This window comes from Phymastichus coffea, unplaced genomic scaffold, assembly GCF_024137745.1.
Source record: "Phymastichus coffea isolate CEN01 unplaced genomic scaffold, Cenicafe_Pcof_1.1 PCOF00043, whole genome shotgun sequence".
Taxonomy (NCBI): Eukaryota; Metazoa; Arthropoda; class Insecta; order Hymenoptera; family Eulophidae; genus Phymastichus; species Phymastichus coffea.
This window is the reverse complement of record NW_026706854.1, coordinates 674,868-702,375: the sequence shown is the minus strand read 5'-3', so window position 1 is coordinate 702,375 and position 27,508 is coordinate 674,868. Positions and strand designations below refer to the sequence as shown.

The following is a 27,508-nucleotide window of genomic DNA, read 5'->3' as shown; positions in this document are numbered from 1 at the left end:
GGGAGTGCTTTTTTTCCACCTCCGAGGTCGGCCCGTTCGCACGTACTTTGCCCGAACTTTTACTCGAGAGCTTTCTCGCGCGAAATAGCGGAAACAAGGCTCATGGGCGTAGGACGTGGCGGCGGTGGCGACGACGACGACGTATCCGTCTCTCTTTCTCCTTGCAGGAGAGCGAGGGAGCACGCAGTTGTTTACCGTCGACCGTAAAAGGGGACGTTCGCCTTGCCCGTGAGTATCGAGTTATCGAGGAAAAAATAGCTCGTTGCCCCGGCGAGAGCACGAGAGCGGATCGAGCTCGTTAAGCCCCAAAGGGAAATATTTAAAGCGAAAGTTCGGCCGATGACTCGCGTTCGCGCGCTCGCTCGCCGACTTCACTCTGGCCTTTTCTAATTCAATAAGAAACTTCGGAGCGCGCCTTTATTTTGCACGACCAGTGTAATACTGCTCTCCCGCGGTCGCCAGGCGGAATTACGACTGCTGTCGTTCGCCAACCGTCAGCGAGAAACTGACCGGCCGCTTGTATTTATGGATTTTTCAGGTTTGCCGTGCGTTTCTGTGTATTATCGGCAACCCACATCTCGAACTAGCATTCAGTCCGGATGTGCTTTCCTCTCTCGTCGGAGACTCTTAGACTCTTTATATTTAACGAGCTTTTTTTCGTCGACCAGGTACTGCCCTGTACGACTCGGAGTGCTCTTGCTTTTTCCGTGGCCAAGACGAAAGAATGAGGGCTTGTTCTTTGTGCGCGCCAGGAAGCGCTAAATTATTGAGAAATCTTCGCGAACGCCGGGAGAAAAGTCTGACCTGATTATGCGCTGCTCTCGCGAAAGACGGCGCGTCAGTGATGCATCCGTCTCGTCCTACGTTCGCGATATTGCTACGGAATTCATGCTTTTCGTATCGCCAGTTTCCAAATTACTCAATGCCGGCCCGGCACTTTATTCGCGTTTCCACGTACATTTTCTCGTTACATTCGTTTCGCAATTAAGCAATTTAATTATGGGTATAACGACATATCGCCATGACAAATTCTTAGCTACGTACGAAACCGCATTTGTAATTTGGTTGTAGCGCGGAAACGAGTCGACAAACAATGGTAATAACGAGCTTAACGCGCGTAACTTACAATCCTCGTGATTCAGTGCGCGTTGCCATTTCGAGTACTCGATCACGTACCTGTGCGGCGGGCGCAAACAAGTCAACCTCTCTCTCTTTCCTTCCATTTTTCCCCCATTGACTCGTTATCGGCGGTTGTTGTGTTGGTGTGCAGCAATAAGGCCGCGCCGCCATTACTTCGTCCCCTCGTCTAAGTCGGCGATCGTTAAGGCACAGCTTGCCCGGCTTTGCGTGCCCACGATAATAATCGCATTTTTCCGCGTTTTTATTAATCGCCGTTTCTCCCTCCCCCTAAATACTAATCTTCGGAAACGCGCGCAGCAATCTCGCCGATAACACTCGATACGCGCGCGCGCTCACTCACACAAACAGCATACGGATTCGCGCACTGCCGATCTGCATGCTTTTTTGGCGTATTATCGGACGGATATTTTCTTCGGTGCTTTTCGAGCGAATTACGTCGATTTCCAAGAGCAGCCCCGCCCTCTCTGCCTCCCCTCCCTCTCTCTCTCTCTTGCCGCGGCTCGATCACGAGAAAGGCCTCGGGGCTTGAATAGAAAGGGAAAAAAAAGCCTCGCCGAGAGCGTCGACTCGCGTGCAGTTCGCGTTCGCACGTAATAGAGCGACGCCGATATTGGTCCTCGCCGCTATGCAACAGCTGTTTAATTACTGATTCCGCGGGGCCGAGCCTACAAACTCCGCGAGCTCGTGCTGCTGGCACACGCCAGCGGCCGGTCGGCTCTGGCGGCTTTTTTTTTTCTTTTATGCGCCGCGCGCGCGCACACAGGCCGGAGGGAATTTCACGCTGACCCCGCTTCACTGTGCATGTTTTAATAAACGCGCCCGGCTGCAAATTGAGAAATTGTTTTACGCTACCTCGGCTCGCTGTTATGTTCGCCAGCCAAGTTCTGACTTTGTGTTGATCTTTATCGGGAATTCCCGTAATAAACACACACACACACACACACGTTGGAGTTTCGCGTATCTTTGAAGTTGGAGCATCTGTTCTTTTTCGCCACGCTCGGCGATCGCGACTGCCAGATACGCGGGCAAATCGACAAAGGGCTGATTCGTTCGTCCATCCGTGCCACGTAATATGTGTAAATTTCGCAGAGGCAAGTAAATAATTAACCCGAAGCGCGACGACGTGACATGGCGAATCGTAATATAAGCTTTGGGGCAGCTGGCAAAGTTCTGACAAAGCGACGTCACTTCTCCGGCCGCTGAAACAGCGCTACTCTTGCTGACGTTTCCTTGACGTAATAATTCAAGAGCGAGCTGCTTATCCGGAATTCAATGATTAACGAGGCTATGAGAGGTCCGCGTTAATTTCCAGCACCCTTGTTAGAGCAACCACTTGATCTCGGCTTCCGGCAATTGGTCCGTACCATGCTGTTATATAATTGATAAGGCAAAATTGGCTCTCTAATACAATGTATCTGAGGTGCATACTCGTTACTTTGTCGTTGAACGCTTACCAACGGAAATCCCAAGTGAACGTCCTCTCACAGATATTAAGTTTGCTTCTTCGACGTTCATATGAAAATGTTTGTAATAAAAATATCGCACCTCTTTTTCAATCGTCATTCAAAACTTTTCTCGGTATTGTACGTAATTTACGCGCGCGAGCTACCTATTTGACTGCGGAGTGCATTTGCATTGAATTGATGCAGCGGCGAGGTAAAACAGATTGTTTTCGTTTAATACCGAGAGGCCGCAAAAGCTTTCGAAACAATTCGATCAATTTACGAGATCAAAGTAAGAGCCGCATATCGGGGAAATTTGAGTGCATGAATCATTTGGTAAGTGTTTGATCGCTCAAAGTACCGATGAAAAAAAAATACCAAATGTTACGGTGTAAAAATAACTGGACGAAAAATAAAATGCAAATTCCTCAAAAATTCTACGTGCAATTTTTCCCTTCGCGCGGACAGCAGCAGCAGCGCGACAAGTGAATAACGCACGCGCGCTAAAATTGGCAGATCGATGATTGCAGCAGCGCTTTTTTTTGTTGGTTGTTATACAAAAGCCAAGCGCTTGCTGCTGCGATCATATTTTTTCGTGGCTTTATTGTCGACATTCTAGAGTACATATATTCAGCCTAGATACACACGCAGATACGGGCACTGTATATATATATATATATGCTTCAATGGGTCTCCTGTTTCGAACAAAAGCCGATTTTTCCCATTTTTTTTCACCATTGTGCCGCTGTGAGTTGATACCTCTGTTCTCGTACGTGTCAAGTGTAAGGTATATGCTCGACAACCGCAAGACGTCGGCGAATCCATTTGGAGCTGCACGTTAGGTTGAACGCGTGCAATCAGTTATTTCGTCAGACATCGGAGAACGCAGCTGGCGGGAACCGCGATCGTGTTCCCTTAATTACGCTGGCTCTTTAGTTTTTCTCGAGCTATCTCTGCTCGCCACGAGTGCTGGCTCTTTTATTTGGCAAACGCCTTTGGAAAAGGAAAATAATTAAAACGGACAGCTTATGTTTTGCAGATTTGGGTTATTGGGTTATTTGGGGGGGGGGGGGGGTTTAACGATCGCATGGGAAAAAGGGAAAAAACAACAAATAAAAAAACATGTAAAAGCTCGCACTGAAATGAGCCTGTCAAAAGGAATTCCGACAGCATTGTGAATGCAGTCGCTCGCGCACATTTTCAGCGTCAGGAGAAAACACGTACATCATTGCCGCTGTAACAAGATCTCGCGCTAAGGGAGAGAGAAAGCACTGCGCGGGCGGCGTGTGTTTGTCTGCGCGATGATGAATAGCTTAAGGTATTGTTTTTCAAGCAAAACAAATTACGCGACGGCAGTGTCGCCTTTCCCGAAAGCAATTAGGACGTTGTAAAGATAGCGCCTTTTCGTTTTTCCTCGTGGCGCATATAGTTGAGCCGTTCGCGGGGGAAAGAGAGCTCATTGAACGAGCACCAGCGGCGAGCTCGACGAAAGCAGCTCGCGTGCAGTTGCTTTTTCGACGCCAACTTTTACCATTTTCAAGCTAATGGCCCGGCCGATTAAATTTTCATTGAGCCTCTATTAACAGCCGAGCATTAAAGAGGCGGCTGTTCGTTTGTCTCGTGCCGTATGCGTAATTAAATGTCCTGCAATTAGTAATCAGCTTTATGCCCGACCAAACGCCAAACTCTTAACTTGTGCGCGCTCAAAAAATCGTGCCCAGCTGTGATTTGCAGTCAAGTTGCTACTATTAGCATTATTAGTGCGCAACTTGCTGAAAATTCGTCGGCTAGGCAGCTTTACGGGTCGCGTAATTAATGAACTAGCATTTGTAATGCGCTAAGAAGATTACCTCGTTAAACTGTAAAGTTAAACGAACGAATACGATGATAAATGTGAAATAAAGTTGTTAGAATGATTTCTAATGGATTAATGTGATTAAAGTTGGCTGATTAGTCGAGAAAAAGCGCCCAGAAACGATTCGTTACGTTGAAATTTAGTGAGCCCATATCGTTAGTCTTCAAATGTATAAGCGATAGCGAGTATTGAAAGGGACACCAAAGCAACTCCTTGTCACAGACGAGAAAACTCGGGCTGATTTACAATTTTAATTAACCGTCTCCGGAGCCGTTGAATAATTCAGCCGACCAATCAAGTCGCGCATGGAATTTTTTTGCCCGACGTTCACGAAAAACGCACTCGTACGCGCGCACCTGCACAGTCCTAGTATAAGGCTAAGGGACGATCGGAGAATACGAGCATGAATTAAGCAGCAGTAGGGAAAGTGGAACGTCGCGCATGAATGCGGCAATCGCGTTTTTCTCGGTGCGTACAGCCCCGGCGGCCCCAGGAAATAAGGGAGTCGAGTTTCTATAGCCATGGAAGCTTTGTGCCTTAAACAATGGCTCCTCTGCGGGAAATTCTATATCTTTCAGGCCTAACGCTCGCCACACCCACGCGGCTGATAAAAAAGAATTTTTTTTTCTTTTCCCCATGTGGCGCTGTTACATTTCTATTGCTTTCGTGCTGCAATGAATTTTTGATTTCTTCCTGATTTTATCTGTTCAAGAATGGAAATTAACCAGCGCGCTAATGTTATTTCGATAGGTCACGTAGTCGTGTATAAAATTATGGTGCTTGAGCCATCTATAATGTAGATTTATTGGTTGCACTCGTATGCAAGCAAAAATGCACGGGGACAGTTTTCATTTAGCTCTGCTTTGCATACGACTGCGATCCTTTGATCGATATTTTCATAGTCTCGCCGAGCTTCATTTTCATCAGGTCGACCGTTTCGCCCCGGCAACAAGTATCACAAAGGTGAGCCCGAGCTTACGCGTTCATTTTTACAGGTGATCGTCCGCTTGGAAAAAAATACATCTATGTGTGTGTGTGTGTGTGTGTCGTCAGGTGTGCGTACGGTTCGTTGCTAACGAATCGCTCTGGCGCGGGCATTTTCCCGGCGTCTGTTAAATCGAACGCGAGACTTTAATCGTTTTTACTGGAGCCTCTAGCTGTGTGTATTATTCTCGGGGTCAATCGCGAGGAACGCTTTTCTTCTCGCATCACTTTTCTCGTTTTTTTCTGCTCTGCCTATTCGTTTGGCTAATTGCTTACTTTACAAGCACGAATCGCCCGGCTAATCGCTGGAAATGAACATGAATCTAATGAATATGTAGCTTTAATGAATATATTGCGTTGAGCCTTTACGCTTGTAAGGTTCGTGCTTCTCGCTAAAGTAACGTTTATTTTATTTAAATTCTTTTCCTGGTGAATAATCTTCGGACTCGCTTTCAGACATAATTTTAATAATTTACAACTATATATTATATCATCGTTTAGCTTTCTCTTTGAGGAGTCACCGTGTAAAAAAGTGCGAGTCTCAATGAGAGTCCAAGAGAGCGCGTTTTTATTTGAATGCCACTCCTTGTCCCCGACTTCGTAGTACGAGCTACGCGACGCATTATCTCTTCTCAAATCCTTTGTACTCTTCTCCAACTAAGTAAGTACGTATTCAAGAATAATATTTTCATGAATAATTTGTTCGCTCGAATTGCAAGCTCGAGATTCGCTCGTACGCGATAAACAAGCTGTATTGCAGACAGGTAGATAACGGTACCCTGCGAGAAACGTATGTTCCTCGTCGAACTATCACGGAGGAAAACAAAGTCGATGGACGATGTGAAAAATGGAATCCTATCAGCTGAAGCAGCCATAAAAATTGCTCGGCTACTCGAGGTCGGTTAATTTTGAGAAATAATATTCCATTGCAAATGGGAGGCTGAAGCGCGTAGGAATGAAAATATTCCCAGCGTTACTGCAATAATATGTCCTTGATAGCAAGCGCAGCTCCCGGTGAGAGCTCGCACGACGAGATGACGATGAATTATGAAAGAGATGCCCCCGGAGAGCAGATCCACTCATCGACATTCGCGGCACCGCAGACTCTTGAGCCATCGAATTAACTCTTTTCCGTTATTCAACAGAGCTCCGTTTTCTTCCTCTGCTTTCTTTTGCTCGAGTTAACGCGGATTATTAGCCGATCCGGCCGAGGCTAAAAGTGAATGAAAACTGCTTGAACAAAGTATTGCCTAAGTGCTAATCTTTCTTTTGTTTCTCAATGACACTGCTGAGCTTGGCTTTTTTATGCAGTACAGAGCGCTGATTTATCGCACCGGTTCAATATTTGCAACGACTAATTTTGGCGCGAAAGGCAACTTAGTTAAGGATAATATTCCGAGAGAGCAGAAGCTTTCCCGTTGACTGCGTCTCTCAAAAATAATCGTCGGGGCTCCGTTGTTTTTCGGCAACAAAAACTGACAATTCTGCTGATCATTCTCGTTAACGACATTTAGCTGGAACCAGTGTTTTATCGGGAAATTTGCTGAACGGCCCTTGATTAAACCAGCGTGCGCTGTTATAACAAACTCGTCAGCGAGAGATGGAAAAAAAAGCCGAAAGAAGAATGAAAATCCCCTTTCTCTTTGAGCCTGCGCGCTCCGAATGAAAACTGCAAAGGAGTGGCCCGAGGCAATATTCTTCTTCCTGGAGCGCGAAAAATTATCTGCAGCAATTTCATCCGGCGCCGAGCCGTAAAGTAGCGCGTGACGAGAGTATATAGAACTTTTATTTTCCGTGACTGATCAAGCCTCCGAGTGAACTCGATAAATTCGTCCAGGGCAATCGATGAATCATAGGATCCTTTTTATTTGTTTCCTCTTAACGAGAGCAGAGCGAGCGCAGTTTTGAAATGAGCTGCGAGCTGCAAAGGGCTGCCCGCTGAGAGAGAGATAGAGAGTGCAAAGTTGCCCGGGAACGAAAAAAGACAGGATTGCTCTCTATGAAGAAAGTAAAAGCTTTTCCTCTTGCAGCTGCCCGCCAAACGAGTTGTTTATGTGCAAACAAACCTACGTGGAAATTTACGAGCCATTAGAACCACGCCAAACGAAAACTTTGTCGACTCGCTCCTTTTAATTTTTTCCGTTGCTTGCCTACCTGCGAAACTTCCTAATAAAAACAAATGTAAGCTCCTGATTTTTTTTCAAGTCGCAAGCGATGAGTAAAAACCAGGCCTTTTCCCGCGAAAAATCCAGCGGTGCAAAACATCAGGTGAGCTTCTGGCATACTGATTGGAAATCTCATAAAAATCCGATTATAGCCAAACGAACGACTGCGTACTCGAGATAAGCCGTAGGTAGGTAGATAAAGGTGACATCAAGGTCGAAGTATGTTTTCGTTTTTTTTGCTGCGCTCGACAACTTGAAAAATGACTCTGCGCTGTGTACGTCACATCGGCGAAAAAAAATTTTTTTATCGTTGAGCGGAAAAACTCGTCGTCACCGCGTTGTGGCTGTCCGCTGAGTGTCTTTTTTTTCCGCGGCAGCACACATTTGTTATAGTGAGTTCACAGGAAACTTTGATGCAATTTTTTTTTCGTTCGCGCGTTCGCAGAGTGACGTTGTGTGTCGTTAATCCTTTGGCGCGTGGATGCACATTTTTGCGTACATACGAGTGCTTTACCGATTCCATTGGTGACGCAAGTTCTCGGAAATAGTTGTGCTACTTGTAGGCATATGTGCTTTTTTTTGTCCAGATGCAAAAAAAAAGTGGGTCCATTTTTTAAACGCTCCTGCTTAAACTTTTTTGCGACGCGGCGCAGCGCATAAAATATCAACGCGAGCTTACGCATTGTTTAAAATACTCAGCCGAGACATTTTAATTATCACATTATAGCTGAGAAAATGTGAGCCAAACGTATTCATTGATATTTGTTAATTACAAGAGCTTAACATCCACGACGTCAATGAAAACAATCTCGATTTTCATTCCCGTAAAACCCACATAATTATCGTAGAAATTCGTATTGGCTCTTGATTAACCTTCCATCCGACGTTCATTTCCGTAAGCTGACAAATTGTCCTTTGTACGTCGCGCGCCATTCTGCTAGCATGCGGTTGTGCATATTTTAATGACAGAAGCAAGCTTCGCACACGCAATCGGCGCATTCTGTTGATGCGAGCCGAATGCCGGACAGAGTTCGGCAGTTTTTGCATGTCGGAACGACGGCGCGCACGTGAAAAATGATTGGAAATAAAGCTCCGTGCGCTTAGCTGACAATGAAGAGAGTATGAATAAATAATCCGGCGCTCCGGGCGGAGAAGCGCATCAGCGTTTGCCCCTTTTTGCTGGGCAAACGTTCATGACGACATTTGAATCCGGCCGCTTAATCCCGAAAGCTTGAGTATATTCAGAAGGGCTTAGCCGAGACAAATGCACAATATGTATGCGCGCTGCTCGCGGGAAGACAGGAGAAAAAAGAAGCGAGAAAGTAGGCGGCGAGGGACAGCGCAGGCAATGCGTTTTAATTACGGGAGGCTGCTCTCGCTCTTAAGTGAGCACCGACCGGGTGGGCAGTAGTCTTTAGGCCATTAGGCGACCGAGATTATTCCTACTAATTATTTTAATTCCGCCACCTCCCCGGCCCTCCCTCTCTTGAACGATTTTTAACGAGGCCGACATTTATCTCTTTCTCTCTTTCTATATCCAGAATCCGAAAGCCATTTGCTGTACAACGAGATCATTGCATTTTGTCGCGCATTAAATTATCGATCTGCCGATTGCCGTGTAGACTTGTGCGCGAAACTTTGAAAGCTAATGCAATTACTGTGATTTACATCCGATTGCAGTTCGTGAATCAACTTTGTTGATTTTGTGTGGCCTTTAATTATTCACTTAGCGAAGAGAGACCGCGAGACTTGAGTTTGTCGAATCAGCCTCGTGATCCATTCATTCAATCAAGAATTTGATCGTTATCGGTGTAAAATATTAAATCTAATACGGTCATCGACAAGCTGATGACTTGTAAACTTGAAATCTTCATTGTCTCGTGCGTTAATTAAATGTAATTCTTTCGATTTTGACCAGTGATCTAAATTGAAGCTCGCATTGTATTTAATAAGCGTGTCGATACGGTGAATGCAATATTAAACATAAGACAGTAAAACATAAATATCCAAGGGCTTACGAGGGCTCAAGCCACTTCTCCTCCTCGAGTCTCTCTCTCTTTCTTCCTCGCCCGACCGGAAAAGCTGGAAAATATATACCGCCTACAATTCTTCGCAAGTGGGCTCCGTTGTCCGATGCAGGCAGAGGCAGCCAAGCAGGCGCGCGCGCGCGCCTCGCTCGCTCGCGATGCGCGCGCGGCTATACAACAATAAAGCAAGCTTAGCGTCGCGTCGCGCACGACAAATCCGCGGGCGAGCAACGCGCCAAGGGGATACGAATCATTGATAAAGCACGCGCTCGACCACTGCCAGCTACTCCGCCGCGAAGCTGCAATTATTCGTTTAAAAGCGAGCAGCAAGATTAATCGAGTGTAGAGCAGCAGCCGGCAAAAAGAAAGAATGTGTACTTGCATGCATGAACAATGGCTCGAGCCGGCGCCGCGGGCGAGGAAAGTACGCGCGCGCGCGCGCGAGAGAGAGAGAGTTTTTAGCCTAGAAAGTTAATTGGGGCCGTAAAGCACGTCTAAAGTTGGCCGGACGCGCGAGCGGCTCAGACCCAGTGGAAAACAGATTGAGAAGCGCGAACGGGGGAAAAAGAAGATCGAACGGAGCCCGGCTGCCTGTTTTATTGAATGATCGACGATTTGAAACTCGGCGCCTCGCTCGTCCCCATCGTACCTGCCTCGTCGCCCTATATATACGCATAGAGTGCGCATAATACACCGAGTCAATTCATGACAGCCTATATGGTCACATAACGTGCTGGCGCGGATTTGTTTGTTGTATCAAGCTGGCTTAACCCCGTCGACGGATTTTAATTAATTTTTCTTTTCTCGGTCAGAGATAAACGCGTAAAAGAATAACGAGATTGTTGCAATATTTTCCCTAATTTGGCGCAGCGTTAAACGAGCTGGAAAACTGTGAAGCAAGTTACCTTCGTTAATTGGCAGAATGTAATCGTTGAGATGAATTTAAACTTATTATTCTATTCCAGCTCGTTTCATACGTTTCCCCTCAATGGAAGCTTATCGAAAATCTGCGAGCTTTCATGTTATCGAAGCGTAAGCTTTCTAAACTTTAATTAAAATCTGTATATAACTATAGTTTTCTAAATAGCGCTGCGCAACCTGCCTCGAGCGCATTTCGAAAGTGTTATTGCGCGCAATCTGACGCAGGCCATCACTGACGCAGGCCAATATTAGAAGAATATCTAACCGCAGCAAAAGAACCGGATGAATATATAAAAAGAATGGGTTGCGCGCGAGGAACGAGCGGGTAACGAAGAAACGTCAGTCAGATTCGCAAAGTGCAGCTTTTCGCGAGTGTGCTATGTAGGACGATTCAGCGGAGTGGCAGGTAGAACATATTTACATAAGACCAGCGCTAATTGTAGACTTTTAGCGTGGCAGACAGTTTACCGTTCGCGGGGCGCCCCCATTTCCGGGTAAGAAATCTGCCCGCGTCTCGTGGCGGGGGAGCGGGAAGCCAGAGTGAGAGAAAACGAACTGCAATTACACAGCCCGAGGCGCTGGCGCGACAGCGCAGTTATATACCGAGCCGTAAAACGGCCAGGGCGACGAGACCGTGTAGGCCGATGTTTGCCGTTTTACTTTCGCTCTGCCACCTGTCCTCGCGGCTATTCTTATCCGCCGTTCGCGACGCGTCCGCGCGATAACAGCGTACGCTCTGTGCCAGACACGCTTGCATGGCGTTTTTACCTCCTCGTCTTCTTCACTACAGAGCAGCGGCATACGTCTTGCGCCCCGTACTCTCTCGTCCATTTCTCGCGCTCGCGAGCTCGCCCGACGACGCCTTTATGCCGAGAACGCCGCGAGCACTTGTCAATTAATCGCTGTCTGCTAATTTGTCTTCCGAAGTTCACGCTGAGCTTGGACGGTAAAAACCGTACTATCGAATGAATTTATTAACATTTTTCGTTATTCCATCGGCGTTTACACATTCATTTGCCGTCAAATTCTCGATATTTTGTCTTGTGTGAATCGTAAAATTAATTATGAGGTCGTTAGAGTTTCGTATTTGTGGCAAATCGCGTCACTAAATTGAATAGTCAATGCATTATTGTCCCGACATGCTTTATTGATTAATTAAGCTTATATTTCATAATATAGAAGTATAAAAAGCAGAACGTGAAGTGACATTTCCATATAACAACATTATGTTCGCGTTGGACAGTTCGATTACGCAATACGCAATTATTACGAAAGGTGGACAAGTTAACTAAAATGTTTTCTGTTACGTTTAGAGATTGCGACCAACGACATTTGATATTGAGAAACTATTTCGTTACGTCACTTTTGCAGGCAGTATTATCAATCGAAGTGAGATAAAAAAGCCAAGTCTCAAGGGTTTTAATCTTGAGATTGCAATCTGAATTTTTTTGGTATCCCGGAAACTGTATCGATTCCAGAAATTGCTTCAGTAGTCGATAAAATGAGTAAGTGGATCGCGCGTTTCTGTCATGCCAGGCCTACGACAATAAAACACTTATGCTGCAGTTGTTTTTGCAGCAATCGCATTCGTACGATCGGCCAGTAGCGATATGTTGGCCGCTAAGCTAATAATTTTTGGCCTTCTGGTCGTGGCCACTGCGTCCTCTAATCACGAGATCAAGCAGAGAAAACAGCAGGATCTTGATTGGTGGAAGAGCAGTACGATCTATCAGATCTATCCGAGGAGCTTCAAGGATAGCAATAGTGACGGCATTGGTGATCTGAATGGAATAACCGACAAGTTGGAACACATCCGAAATATTGGTGCAGACGCTCTATGGCTATCACCTATCTACTCGAGTCCGCAGAAAGATTTCGGCTACGATATCTCTAATTTTACGGATATTCACGAAGAGTACGGCACTCTAGCAGACTTTGACAAACTCGTGAAGAAGGCCAAGTCTCTCGAGCTCAAGGTACTTCTCGACTTTGTACCGAATCACAGCTCCGATGAACACGAGTGGTTCAAAAAGAGCATCGAGCGGATCAAACCCTATAATGACTATTACATTTGGAGAGATGGTAAAAAAGACGCTAGCGGTAAGATGCATCCACCGAATAATTGGCTGTCGAGATTCGGACGATCTGCCTGGGAATGGAATAACAAACGTAAGCAGTACTATTATCATGCTTTTGTACCTGGACAGCCGGATTTGAACTATCGGAATGCTCAGCTGAGAGAAGAAATGAAAAATGTCCTAAACTTTTGGATGAAACGTGGAGTCGATGGATTTAGAATCGATGCTATTAATTTCATGTTCGAGTCTGAAGATCTGAAGGACGAGCCAAAATCAGGAAAGAACGTACCTGCCAACGACTGGGAGTACCTGAGTCACATATATACGCTGGATTTGAATGAGACTTATGGAGTGGTTGAGTCGTGGCAAAAATTAATCGAAGACTACGTGAGGAATTATCAAACAGACGGTAAGTTTTTGATTATGGAGGCTTATACAACCCAGGAAAATGTGATGAAGTATTACACGGTTGGCGCGAATCCATTCAACTTCATGTTCATTTCGGATCTTAACGTCAATTCGACAGCCGTGGATTTTAAAAGAGTTATAAATAACTGGATAAACGCCGTACCCAAAGGTAAGGTGTTAAATTGGGTCACAGGTAACCACGACAATCATCGCGTTGCCTCAAGATTCGGCAAAGATAATAATAGAGCCGATCAGATCAGCATGCTAGCGAGTATGCTGCCTGGTATCATGGTCGTATACAATGGTGATGAGATTGGAATGGTTGACCGGTTTTTCACGTATGAAGAAACAATTGATCCGGCTGGTTGCAGTGCTGGACCAGAGCGCTATCAACTAGCTTCCAGAGATCCGGAAAGAACACCCTTCCAATGGGATGACTCGATCAGCGCTGGGTTCTCTAATAGTCAAAAAACTTGGCTACCCGTTCATGATAATTACAAAACATTGAATTTGGCGAAGCAAGAGAAAGATAACGTATCTCATTATAAAGTATTCCAAGCTTTAATGAAGCTTAAGAAAACTGAAACTTTGCAAAAGGGCAAAGTCGAGCTGATTGTCACACCTGGCGGACATGTATTAGTGGTTGTTCGAAGACCAATCGATGGAAAAGGAAATCCTATTGTATTACTAATCAATTTTGAAGATAGAGAAGTGAACCTTGATATCAGTATTTCTGCCAATATTCCTCCGATGATGAAAGTATACACGGCTAGTGTGGAATCAGGATATAAATTAGGAACAGTTCTCAATACACGTAACTTAAAACTTCCAAGGGCAGCATCTGTTATTTTGGAATAAAAGGTTGTAGCTTTGAACTCTGTAGCAATCGAGTTATTGATTGAATATTTGGTTTATTGTTATTAATGGAGAATTTGAATAAAACTTTTGATGCAGTAAAAGGATCACAATTTTATATTTTATTCATAACTACCTTTTCATAACTAAATTAATAAAGGATTATCAAATCAATATATTTCAAAATAATCACATTATTTCCAAAATAGTCAAAGTTTTTGAAATCCGAATCTCCAACACGCCGTGCGGAAGTATGAATTTGCCGCACGCTCATCGAAATACGTGCTCTCAGATTCGTGCTTTTCGCACGTTGTCTTAAAAAATACTCTTGCTTCGCTCGGGCGTAAACCTTACGCTGAACTAAAATCTACTTTTCCGCACTAGTTTGATAGTGTACTATATTTTTACAATAATTTATGATATTAATAATTATTAATGTTATAAAAATTATGACGCTTCGATTATTACTAGATAAATTTAGTATATTTGGAGCAAGAATGTTTTTATTTATGTATGAATCGCTGAACAAAAATGGCTTATCTTAAAAAATTAATTTCAAATATTTTGAACGCTTTCGTATGTTTACCAGCTCAAGTTTTATCTCTAAAATCATTGAATTAATTATAAAAATGGCAGTATATATCCTATAGATAAGATATTTCATATATAGCCATGCATATTTTTACTTTTCAATTAAATATAAAGCTGTTACTCTTTATAGTAAAATTCTGAATCGTATTAAGCGTATTATGAAAATTATTTTAAGGCTATATTACAGAAGCCATTATAGTATGTATGGCATAAATTTAAAATGAAATTAAAACATCATAGAATGTTGTCATGCTACTATGCGACATGCTTTTCGAGTTCGATTCTAGTTTGTTTAGTTAGTCGAAGCTAGAACTTGTTATCGTCCACGCGCTTAACCTTAACATTCAATAAAGACAGCTAATAAATCGAGATTATATGTGTGAATGATACCAAGCTCTAGTTTGCAACATTATAAGCTTATTATCGTAGTAGACTATTATAATCATCCATTCGACGATTTCACGAAGAAAAAAGCACTATCAATGAGAGTTTTTTTAATGTCAAGTTTATATAAAATGTCAGCGAAGTTGATAGTTGCAGTTAGTTTCTACAATCATGTCGCTTACAACTCTATTGACACTGGGGCTTTTGGCTCTCAGTGTTTCGTCAGTTAAAGTTAAGCAGCCAGAGAAAAAACCAAATCTTGATTGGTGGAAAACCAGCACAGTTTATCAGATATACCCCAGGAGTTTCAAAGACAGCAACGGTGATGGAATCGGGGATTTGAATGGAATAACCGACAAGTTAGAACATATTCAAGACATCGGTGCCGATGCACTATGGCTATCGCCAATCTACTCCAGTCCACAGAAAGATTTTGGCTACGACATATCTAATTTTACGGACATCGCCCCAGAGTTTGGTACTTTAGCGGATTTCGACAAGCTCGTCAAAAAAGCCAAATCTCTCAATTTGAAGGTACTACTCGACTTCGTTCCTAATCACAGCTCCGACGAGCACGAATGGTTTAAAAAGAGTATTGATCGAGTCAAGCCCTACGATGATTTTTACATCTGGAAGGACGGTAAGAAGGATGCCAAAAACAAAACCGTCCCACCGAATAACTGGTTGTCGGTGTTTGGTAAGTCTGCTTGGGAATGGAACGAGAAACGCAAACAGTATTACTACCACGCTTTTGTACCGGGACAACCAGACTTGAATTACCGCAATCCTCAGCTCCAAAAAGCAATGAGAGATGTTTTAACTTTCTGGATAGATCGTGGAGTAGACGGCTTTCGTGTAGACGCTGTTAACCACATGTTTGAAGTAGCAGACCTCAAGGACGAGCCCAAGTCAGGAAATAACGTACCTGAGGATGACTATGAGTATCTAAACCATATCTACACCAGGGACTTGAACGAAACTTACGGTGTTGTGGGATCTTGGCAAAAATTACTGGACGACTATGTCGCAAAACACAAAACCGACGGAAAGTTTATGATCTTGGAAGCTTACACGTCTATTACAAAGTCTATGCAATTCTACGAAGTTGGCGCGAACCCCTTCAACTTTATGTTCATCGCAAGTTTAAACAATGGTTCGTCAGCCCAAGACTTTAAAAGATTAATCAATGGATGGATGAACGCCATACCAAAGGGCAAGGTAGCTAATTGGGTAGTGGGTAATCATGATAATCATCGGGTGGCCTCGAGATTTGGCACAGGTAGCGATAGAGCAGATCAAATAAGCATGTTGTCGGCTGTTTTGCCGGGTATACTAGTGGTCTATAACGGTGACGAGATCGGTATGGTCGATCGATACTTCACCTGGGAGGAAACCGTAGATCCGGCTGGATGTAGTGCAGGCCCTGATAGATATCAAATCAAGTCGAGAGATCCAGAAAGGACGCCATTCCAATGGGATGCTACTACCAGCGCCGGATTCTCAACGAATACCAAAACTTGGCTTCCGGTCAACCAAAATTACAAGCAGCTTAACTTGGCTGCGCAGAAGAATGCAACGGTTTCGCACTACAGAGTGTTTAAGGCATTGTCTAAATTGAAGAAGACACCCGTACTTCAGAAAGGTGTAACTGAAATTCTACTTGCAACAAGTGATGTACTCGCGGTCATTAGGAAAATGCCTGGACAAAGAAGTATTGTACTGCTAATCAACTTCGCTAATAAATCGATCACTCTGGACGCTAGAACGTGGTTGAATATCCCTGAAAAATTGGAAATTTACGCGTCTAGTGTCTCTTCTGGATTGCAATCCGGACAAACTGTTGATACAACTTACTTGACCCTACCGAGAGCTGCATCTATCATATTATACTAATATTTCATACCCAGATAACGAAGATAATTTATTGATTTAATTGATGTAAAGATGCTTAATACGTTGTTCGATATTTGTATAAAATAAATTACTTGCACTTATACCATAACAAATTTCTATTTTTATCAAAAATTTCAATTATATAATCGTCAATAAATAGGTTACTCTATGAATAAGGCTAAATTGAAAAATTTTTAATTTCCAAAACTGCAATAAATATCTTAATATATAAGACTTAGTTAAAAAGGAGTATATCTAGCGTATAAAAAAAAATTTTTTTAAGTATTTTAAAAAAGAATGTTGATTTATTAATTTTTTTCACTTAGCAATTAGAAATTATCACTTGATCTTCTATTGAAATAATTATGAAAAAGAACGAAATAGTGATAAAAAGAAGTATACATCACAATAAAATTTCCACGTAAAAACAGTTATCAGCTGCATTTTCTACTATCAGAGCAATGTATTTTTCACAGATTATACGAAGATATTGATGACAATAAAATAGGAATAAAATAATTACTTACATAAAATGCTCTTTCTTTCTCAAATTAATATAAAAAATCTCATGTTTGCAGATAGATAATGATACTCAAGTTCTTATAAATATCATTGCAACTGACTGTTGCAGTTAGTATAAGTAGTCATGGCAATTGCGACAATGCTATATTGGGTACTTTTGACGTTCAGCCTGTTGGATTTCAATGGAATTGATGCTAAAGCACCGCCGGATCTTAATTGGTGGAAAACTAGCACAATCTATCAGATATATCCCAGGAGTTTCAAAGACAGCAACGGTGATGGAATCGGTGATTTGAATGGAATAACCGAAAAGTTAGAACATATTCAAGACATCGGTGCCGATGCACTATGGCTGTCGCCAATCTACTCCAGTCCACAGAAAGATTTTGGCTACGACATATCTAATTTTACGGACATCGCCCCAGAGTTTGGTACTTTAGCGGATTTCGACAAGCTCGTCAAAAAAGCCAAATCTCTCAATTTGAAGGTACTACTCGACTTCGTTCCTAATCACAGCTCCGACGAGCACGAATGGTTTAAAAAGAGTATTGATCGAGTCAAGCCCTACGATGATTTTTATATTTGGAAGGATGGCAAAAAAGATGCAAAAAATAAAACTATTCCGCCGAACAATTGGCTGTCGAATTTTGGCGGATCAGCCTGGGAGTGGAATGAGAAACGTAAGCAGTATTATTATCACGCATTTGCGATTCAACAGCCGGATTTGAATTACCGGAATTCCGAACTTGACAAAGCCATGAAAGATGTATTGACTTTTTGGATGAATCGCGGTGTTGACGGTTTCCGAGTCGATGCCATCAACCAAATGTTCGAGGTTGAGGATCTCAAGGATGAACCAAAATCAGGAAAGGATGTGCCGGCAGAAGACTACGATTACCTGAATCATCTTTATACAAGAGACTTGAACGAGACCTATGATGTTGTCGGGGCATGGCAGAAGCTACTGGACAACTACGTCAATAAACACAAAACTGACGGAAAATTAATGATTCTGGAAGCTTATACGTCTATTACCAAATCTATGCAGTTTTATGAAGTTGGCGCTAATCCTTTCAATTTCATGTTCATTGCCACCTTGAATAACCATTCGCGTGCAATTGATTTCCGAACGACTATTAACGAATGGCTGTACGCCGTACCGAAAGGTAAGATAGCTAATTGGGTAGTGGGCAATCACGACAATCATCGGGTTGCTTCGAGATTTGGTAAGGGCAATGAGAGGGCCGATCAAATAAGCATGTTGTCAGCTGTCCTACCTGGTATACTTGTAATCTACAATGGTGATGAAATTGGAATGGTCGATCGACCGTTTACGTATAAGGAAACTGTAGATCCGGCTGGTTGTAATGCCGGCCCTGACCGATATTATCTCAAGTCGAGGGATCCGGAAAGGACGCCATTTCAATGGGATGCTACTACTAGCGCTGGGTTCTCAACGAATAATGAAACTTGGTTGCCAGTTCATGATAATTATAAAGAACTCAACTTAGCTATGCAAAAGAATGCCACGATTTCACATTATAACGTGTTCAAGGCACTGACAAAATTAAAGAAGGATTCTACACTTAAGAACGGCAGTACTGACGTTTCGTTGGCAACAAACAAAATATTGGCAGTGATTAGAAGAAATCCTAGTGGTAAAATCGTTGCTTTGCTCATTAACTTCGATGACAGTTCGGTAACTATTAATGCTAAAATCTGGCTTAACATTCCCGTGAAAATGAAGATCTACATGGCTAGTGTTAAGTCTGGATTGCAACCGGACAAAGAATACGACATGACTAAATTAACTATACCAGGTGCAGCTTCTATTATCTTAGTTTAATGTATTCTGTATAATTTTGATTATTAATTAAATCAACTGCAATAGTAATTAAAACTGCTATTTCATTTTAAAAATCACTTAATATAAATATTAATTTCTATATGTACGCTTCACTCTATTTTGTTATTTAAAAGAAATTATACTAATTATTAAACTCATATGTATTTAAAGATTCGAACTCACGCTATTCTAAGAAATATATTGTTTTAAATCAAGAATAGGTTCCAACTAAAAAAAGAAAGGATATTTAGCATTATCCAAATTCATTATACTTCAGGTATAAATAAATATAATCAGGTAATACTATAGTTTTAAGATATTATTATTCCGTAAAAGTTTTAAATGATTTTCAAGTAAGATAATCAATATTAAATTTTCAGTATACCTCCGTTAAAAGTATTTGTGTAAGCTATTGTTTTTTTTTCAATTAAAAGCAACTTTGCAGAAATGCACGATTATCTATAACGAACAGGTTGTCTACTTACTTAATCTTCCCAAAACTTTGATGAACGGCGTTGTTTACATTAAAGTTGCTTGGAACATTAGGCCCGCAGCATCAGATGGCGGAAAGCAGGTTAATTATGAACTTCTTAACGCAAGCCAGTTCTGAAAATTGATTAAAATTCAATTATCACAAAGATTATAAAATGTTCAATAAATATGTTCTAATTTACGTAAAATATATTGTTACGATGATAAGCTCATGCATTCGGAGAAAATGAAGGAAAAACTCGAGAGAACGAAAGAGAGAGAGAGAGGTATTTAATGCCTACGTCTTTTAAAGAGCTCAAGGACTCTTGAAAAAAAAAGGTCGCGGAAATTCCGTCGGAGTGTACAAAATAATTAAGCTACCCCATGAAAAAAATTTGCTGACTTTCGTTCAAGACTGATCGAACATAACATGAATTTAAAAGTGTCCTTATGGAATAGACAAGTTGTACTATATTAAAAAATATCCAAACAGATTGCTCGTTTACATTCGACCTGAATTCTTTTTTACATGTTTGCGCATGTCTGGGGAATGATTGAAGTAATTTGAATGGGGGTGAGTTCAGTTGAAAGTGCATGTCCCTAGAATGATGCTGTTTCATTATCAATTTAATTGAAGCAAACATTCGAGTAACCGCTAAAAATGGTGAAATCGGTTTTTTCCTTGTCTTTTCATTAATCTTATCTTTGTATATCTATCTTATATCTTACAGTAACTGTTTCACAAATATTTTTGCTGTAATTCAAAACACTTTACTCTATTACGAAAGTTTCATTCTATCTTAAATAAATATGCAGACTAGTGGATTGCCAATCATGAAGTATTTTAAAATCAAATCAATATTTTCATATCATTTCATTCCAGTGCAAATCAGTTTCTATAATTTTACTGACCAATCGATATATTTGCCGAGAGTATTTTAATAGATCATTGGAAGTAGTCAAATCTCCACTCTGAAATAAAAAGTTGAGCTTAAAATAGGTAAAAACCGTGAAAGCTCGAAATAGCTATAACATGAGAAAAGAGAGAAAAATAAGTGAAAGACAATAGAAGGTAAAGAGTGAAAGTCCCTCTCGTTTGCTTCGCGCGCCAATCAACTCGAGTGCATATTCTTCAAGTGATGACCTCGCCTCGAGTGTCGGCGCGCATTCGCGAGCGAAAAAAAGAAAAAGTAAAAAAAACGAGAGAATGAACGCCCGTGAGCTGGAAACGCGGCAAATTGCATTTACACAGTGCTTTTTTCCGACGAACTGACGTTTATGAAATTTGATGTTTTCCCAACCTTCGTTTTCTCTCACGTTTATGCACTTACGGCTTGGAATTGTTTGTTAATCATAAAAAAGTTTTTTCTTCTTTTTGCTCTGGAGTAAATTTTAAACTACAATTTTTAAGGTAATAACCATTTATTTTATTTATAGAACTTTAAATTACTTTCGATTTGAACTTATATACATGAACGTCAATAAGTCATCGAATTGTGTTTTTGCTCTTAAGTATCAAATTCACAATAATTTTTATAAAATGGAAATTGTAGGTATGCGATAACATTTATTTGAGAAAACCGATAATAATTTTCATAGGTGTACGATAATTCTATTAGGCGTGTTTATTTTGGATTAAATTGATAGTATGTGGTCACATCGATGATTAAACGATGAATAATTATTCCGATTAATATTATGACGGAGGTTTAATTTGTTCAGTGGAAGTATAAAGTCGTATTTTAATTTGGTCGGATATTATCGCCTCGGCGGAGCACGTCTATTTGGCTCGTCGTGAACTTTGACGCGAAGCAACCAGTTTTCTTGAGTCTCGGCCAAGATATGCCATTTATTGTCATTTGTCTTGTCATATTCCAGTCTAGTTGTCTCCAAAGCTCGTTATCCAGAGATGACAGCTTTGCGTCTCAGACGGCATGGTTCATATTGTGAAACAGAGGTGGAGCCTTTGATCTAGATAGCCAGATAAAACACTAGCCGGGTAGTTCAATTCCGACTTTATTAAACTGAATATTTTATTGAAAGAGACTAGGAGCTGCCTCGAGCCAGAGTGCAGTACCTTCGTACATCACATTATATTGATGCTGATTTGTCCGACAACCATACAAGTTCGTATCCCGTATCTCGGTAAACTTTCCTTCCTTTGTCCTCCATTCGCGAGGTATTAAAGAGGTTTCTATTTTTTCGCTGTATCCTTACGCTCGTTTCACCGGGAGAGAAACGACCTTTATGAGGTTGCCATTGGCCGGCAGACGTATTTTGGAAGGCATTTTCTTTGTAGGTCTGTTCGTCGCCGCTGTACAGCTTCAATTTATCTCGCGAAAAGACACGCCCAAGAAGGCAGAAAAGCAAGCCCTCGTCAAAAGAAAAAGTTCGCAAGCCTCGCTGGCAGCTCCTTAAATTACTCGCCGAGTAACACTATCGCGCCCTAGGAATCTTTGAGGAATTAAAGAAACGAGCGCGCAGGGAAACGTGTCGAGGGTATTAAATTTTCCGCGGGGCCAGATAAGGAAAGGCACGATGATTGAAAATTTCGCTGCTACTTGACTGCAATTCGATTAGTTGACTTCTGTCCTCCGGAAGTGCAATCGTAAAAACTAAAGTCTTTCTCCATCTGAATAAAATCTTTCCAACGTCTATATTCAAGAAATTCATAACAGCGAGCAGCCCTATTTACACAAGCATTTTGCTTGTGCGTTCGATAGGAAATGGTGATAATTCTTCAAAGCTTCTTCTTATCAGACTGCAACCGGTTAATTTTCAACTCGATTGCATTATTCAGGACAATTTACGTATTTGTCACATCATCCAAAGATTTTCAGTACTTATATTTGACGTTAAAGCTTCATCCGAATATGTGCACAGTGATGTCAATGGAATTGAAAATTATAAAGGAACGAGAAGTCAAATGAAAATGCAAAATCAAAGTGGGAGTGATATTGGCGCGGATAAGTCCAAAGATTTATCCCCGAGGCTCTCAGCAAATTGCCGAGTCGAGATACGAATGCGGTCGTGTACGATAAATCAGTGATCGTTTTTTTTTTTGCGGCTGGGGGTCAAATCGATACATCCGCAGCGCCATGTCGCGCGTGGTAGCATAATATAGGCGCTCGTCGTTCAGAAACTGTCGACGGTCTCGGGGGCGTCGTCGTCGTCGGCGGCTTAATTGAAAGCCCTCTCGCGACCCTTACGAGTCGTCGGATAATTGCATTAGCTTGGCTGCGGCCTTGTTGCCCCGCTGCTATCCGCTGACTGGCAGCTGCGCGAGTACCAATCAGTTATGTCAATTGGCACGAGGCGCGCGCTGATGGTGGCTTCTGCACCACCACGCTGCTCGGTAATGAATGGTAATTGGCGTCTATCTCCTCGTGGCCAGGCACACTGCTCGAAGCATCCATCGCTCGCGCGGGTGCATCGCACACACTTTTGCCAACACACGCGCATCTTATATACATCGCGTCGATTTATCAATTTGCAATGACGACCGCGCCTATGCCAGCCGCCAGCCGCTGAGGCTTCAAATCGAGTTTCTTGCTAGGCACTCGCCCTACCTTAATTACATTGGCTGCTAAAGTTGCCTGGACTATCACTCTCCCCCCGAACCCCTCCTACCCAAATTTCATAACAACTATACGAGTCTTCAAACTGCCAGTTTTCACCTCCCGGGATGAAGTCTGTCTGCCTGCTTTTAATCAATTTAGTTATCGACGCCCGAATTGATTGGCTAACCGTTGTCGACCAAGTTTCACATATTTTTAAGCTTCCAGCTTTCCCCAGTGATTGATTGTTTAAAACTGGTGTGACGTTATAGCAGCGACAAAGCCGACATGCGCGGTATAGAACGGCTCGCGCGCACTCTGGCATTTTACTAATACCTTGTCATACTGACAAAATGTTACTTTAATTGATCACGCGGTCGAATGAAATATATCGAGAGTCCGCTCAATTTATTTTCCGTTACGTAGCATTCGTACCAGTGACGTCAGACGCGCTCTCGTCTTCTTTTTCATTTCTTTACTTTTTTCAAACGTGGATTTTTCAATTTTTTTACGAAATGCTTATCACAGCGGAAAACTGTGTATTGGTAAAACAATTCCGCGTATTTCAAATTCATGATTTATCACATCCAAAACTGCTAGAGATTAGTAACAGAAAACCATCAGTTATAACAATCTCAATACGAGTAAGCTCGTCTATCGGACGAGGGAATTTCATGTGCATGCTTACACAGTGTTTCGCAAAACGTACGCTGCCACGTGGCTGTGCACCTAAACTGCACCACGTGCATCGATCATCAAGTGTGAGTGTCGCGAGTGTCATTCGTTTGTGTCATTATAATTTCATTTTATTTAATTATATCTTCCTTTTGATTATCAATTCAATACCAATGGGTTTTTTATGCCGTCAAAGCTTTTTTCCGTTCAGTGGATGTTTATTCCCGATCCTTTTCTAAATTTCAATTTCAAAAATAAGTTACTTTAAACAACTAATGATAACGCAATAGAAAACGTAAAAGAGAAAATTAAATTAAACTACATTTTCTCAAAGCAAATTGTTTTCACATTTCGAATTTCAAATCAGGCATCTGATGCCGCCTACGGCACAGTAACTTACACGTCAAATCAAGCACGGCATGTCATACCACAAATATTTCAATCCACTCGGAATCACGCAGCTCTTTGATTTCAGCAAACCAATGTCATCATCTCCGGTCAAACATTGCAATCGGATTGCTAGGAAATTAACGCGATGAAAAAAACGCCGCGTTAAAGAATAGCCGAGTGATTGTTTGTCACGAACAGTCTACGCGCGCTTGCAGCGAGACAGAGAGAGAGAGAGGGGGGGGGGGAGACGCGAATGTACGCGCACACATAACGGGATTACGCAAGCAAATAGTACGCAATTAAACACGAGCGCGTGATCAATCAATTCGTCATGCGGAGAATCGCGCACTGTCATCGATCGGATGCGCACACGTTCCGTTTTGTTTCGCATTTTTCTTTTCTCTCTCTCTTTTTTCTTTTTTCATTCGCCGTGTTGTACGCCTGTTGAATAATAAGCGAGCTTACAACGAGCACAGATACGTGAACTTATAAGCCGTTGTTAATGGAGTTAGCGCTATTGGAAAACAATGATCGTTAAAATAATGACTCGTAAAAAGCCTGGAAAGTTCGTTAAGTCGTAAAAAAATGAGCGGGGTTACGCTCTATAATGGTCACTTTCCTTTTTTATTTTCTTTTCGAGCGAGTTGCGCGTGGATATCGAGGTGCAATTTATTGGAACTCGCTTTCGTTCCAATATCCAATTATGCATGTCCACATCGAGTTTTTGGTTGCGATTACGTACGGATAATTTGCGGAAAGTTGGTAATTTGATTAACATGATTATACTTGGCATAATTGCTCTCTGCGAGCTTCGTGGAGGCATGTGGAAGGGGCTTGTTTTATCGAGTTGCGAATTTTTTCCACATCCGCAAAATCGAACTGCTGATTTTTATTTTACGACGTTTTCTTTACGAGGTATACCTTAATTGAGTTTATGCCTGAGTGCAAGTGTAACGAGATATCTGCTAATCGAGTGAATGTACACAGTTAGCAGCCCTCGGGAATTTTGACTTTGGAAAAGTTCCAAGAAGAACATTGTTTCGTCTATCCATTTCGTATTTAGTCTAGAAAAAAAAACGTCTTAATAGGAGAAGGGATATGAAAATCTATTAATGAATGTGTCGAGAAAAACGCTGGAAATAGAATGATAATCGTAGATAAATCGGATCCAGTCAGTCGACAAATCACGAGCGAACTCCACCGAGGGATAAAGTGATTAAAAATAAACAGAAGAAAAAGGTAAAGTAGTCAACGCTCGATTATTGCAATCTCGTTGGCGTCGATCGAAATCGGTCGCATAACCAATTTATTCACGGCGCAAATCGAGCAAACGAACAACAACAGCAGCAACAGAGGCACGCCTTAGAAAGGATCGCTACACCCCGAGTGTAGCAACGAGATAGCCGATTGTTTGTTTGCACGTAAAATTGGCCATTCCTGCGCGCGCAAGTCCGTGCCGCCTCTGCGTTTATCGTTCGCGTGTGTATAAGCTCTGCATAGCCGTTTTGCTTTGACCAAATATCGATCTGATCAAAAAACATTCGCACGCATTGTCCAATAGCAGAGACAGGCACAACGGAAATGAACAATTTCGCTTCGCTGCGCTCCCACCCACTTGCCCCTCGTTCGAATTAGAATTTTCACTAGACCATTGTTGATTGCCATTCGCATGGGTTTTCGCTATTGGATTTGCTAATCGATTCTGGAATGGTGGGGAGCTGTTCCTCGGCAAATCCCTCTTTGCTATACGTACGTTTCCCTTTGGCTAGAGAGACAGCGCTGGTTATCAGCGCGGGACATTGGCTCTCTCTCTCTCTCTCTTTTTTCGGGTCTGTTCGTGTTAGTATCATTTGCGTTGATCGATGGGATTTGCTGTAACCCGAATGGGTTTGATTGAATTCCACGGATGCTGTCATCGAACCAATTTTCACTTATTTTTTTTTTTTTTGTTGATCGCTGTTCTCGCCTACCATTGCTCTATCTTAGATGAAGCTCTAGTCGATTGGTTGATGCTATACAGATAGAAAAAACGACTTTCAGATAGCTATTGTATTCTTAAGAGAAGGCTGTTTTCTTTCAGTATTGCATGATCCACCAATCGAGGGTGGCTTCAACCGAGACAATTTTCACTTGCTTTTTTGTCTGGTTTCTCGCTTTACTTTCAGAGCTACGGTCATTGAAATGTTCTTTCTTTTCACAAAAATTAGCAACTACATTGTTCGTTCATTTCGTCGAGTTGTTTGCAGTCAGCAAGATAGATTCGTGATTTCCTATTTGCTATAGGCTCGCACGTAGCTCGAAGGCATCGATGAATCGGTTGCTCATTACAGGAGCAATTACCTGTTGCGTGAGCTTTCGTCGCAATGATATCACGAGCTGGCAATCAGCATGGTTTTAGCTAGCGGCGAAAATCCGCTATATATTCGGCTCTAAATTGAAAATGAATGCTCAACAGCACCGAGAGATTGAGATCGATATCGCGACCTAATATCTCTGCGGATGAAAAAAAAAACATTTATCGCGTGCAGTTTGCGGAGAGAGGAGAGGAAGTGGTTGATCGTAGACTGAGATTCAATAGGGTAACCAGTGAAAATCTGTCCGAGGGGAGGGTGGAGGCGATTGCATTAGCACGAAGACACTCATGAGTGTCTGACGGCAGGAAAAGCGAGAGAGCAAAGTGCTCGCAAATCAGCGCGCTAACCCCGATAAAATGGTAATCGCAGCAGCTCTTACGAGCGAGAGAGAATCGAAATCTTTTTAATGGCCCTCTCTCGCGATCGATCCGTAGCAATAGAATGTCAGTGTCCCCCTTCCCAAGAGATAAGTAGGCACACGCCCTTTCGAGCGCTTGACGCTCACTTTTCCGATAAGCTCGTTGATCTCGACGCTGTATGGATTTAATTTTTCGTTCAAGTAAAGAATGATCGAAACCTGCAGATAATCATTGGAAATATTTCTCACTGACGTAATAAAATCTTGGTGACATACATGTGATGTTTGTTCCAATATAAAATTATTCTTTTCAGTGGACCTGAAACCCACTTCTACATTCTTTCCAAAAATGTCGGAAATATGAAAGATTTTATTTTAATTTGTTACATATCCGATATGAAAAATTGTCAGTCTGCTTGCGCACTTGACAAATTCGCCAGAACAATTTAATTCTATACTTCAGCATTTTTGCATAGCAACTGTAATATTTTTTACCGTCCTTGAAAATTTTTAAACCTTTTAAGAGATACTGAAAGTTCTTATTTAAAAAATTCGTAGTAGTGTAATTTTTTCAGCGCCTAGATTTTCATGA

At 42.1% G+C, this 27,508-nt stretch overlaps 4 protein-coding genes across 7 annotated transcripts in view; 3 read left to right on the top strand and 1 right to left on the bottom strand.

Moving 5' to 3' along the window:
- The window catches only part of LOC131664321 (protein artichoke-like), a 47,729-nt gene that overhangs the window by 9,245 nt on the left and 10,976 nt on the right, over positions 1–27,508 (bottom strand). For 2 of the 4 annotated variants that reach the window (XM_058935309.1, XM_058935308.1), the window contains exon 2: positions 19,597–19,717. Coding sequence is in view for 2 of the 4 variants with exons in the window: in XM_058935307.1 (XP_058791290.1) it covers positions 1,177–1,223 (47 nt within the window). In the remaining 2 variants the exon portion in view is untranslated. Of the gene's footprint in view, positions 1–1,176; positions 1,224–19,596; positions 19,718–27,508 lie in introns of those variants that run through there. The other 2 variants (XM_058935307.1, XM_058935310.1) reach the window with 1 other exon arrangement.
- On the top strand, positions 11,924–13,982 carry LOC131664322 (alpha-glucosidase-like). The gene is made up of 2 exons (XM_058935311.1): positions 11,924–12,039; positions 12,113–13,982. Exons 1-2 carry the CDS (start codon positions 12,036–12,038, stop codon positions 13,876–13,878), a joined length of 1,770 nt encoding a protein of 589 aa, XP_058791294.1. The 5' UTR covers positions 11,924–12,035; the 3' UTR covers positions 13,879–13,982.
- Positions 15,001–16,856, top strand: LOC131664323 (maltase 1-like). The gene has a single exon (XM_058935312.1). It carries the CDS (start codon positions 15,022–15,024, stop codon positions 16,741–16,743), a length of 1,722 nt encoding a protein of 573 aa, XP_058791295.1. The 5' UTR covers positions 15,001–15,021; the 3' UTR covers positions 16,744–16,856.
- Positions 17,002–19,165, top strand: LOC131664325 (maltase 1-like). The gene has a single exon (XM_058935313.1). The coding sequence runs from the start codon at positions 17,390–17,392 to the stop codon at positions 19,109–19,111; it is 1,722 nt and encodes a 573-aa protein (XP_058791296.1). The 5' UTR covers positions 17,002–17,389; the 3' UTR covers positions 19,112–19,165.

Bases quoted from the DNA above. Each gene is read 5' to 3' on its own strand.
- LOC131664323 (XM_058935312.1), top strand. From the start codon at position 15,022: ATGTCGCTTACAACTCTATTGACACTGGGGCTTTTGGCTCTCAGTGTT.
- LOC131664325 (XM_058935313.1), top strand. From the start codon at position 17,390: ATGGCAATTGCGACAATGCTATATTGGGTACTTTTGACGTTCAGCCTG.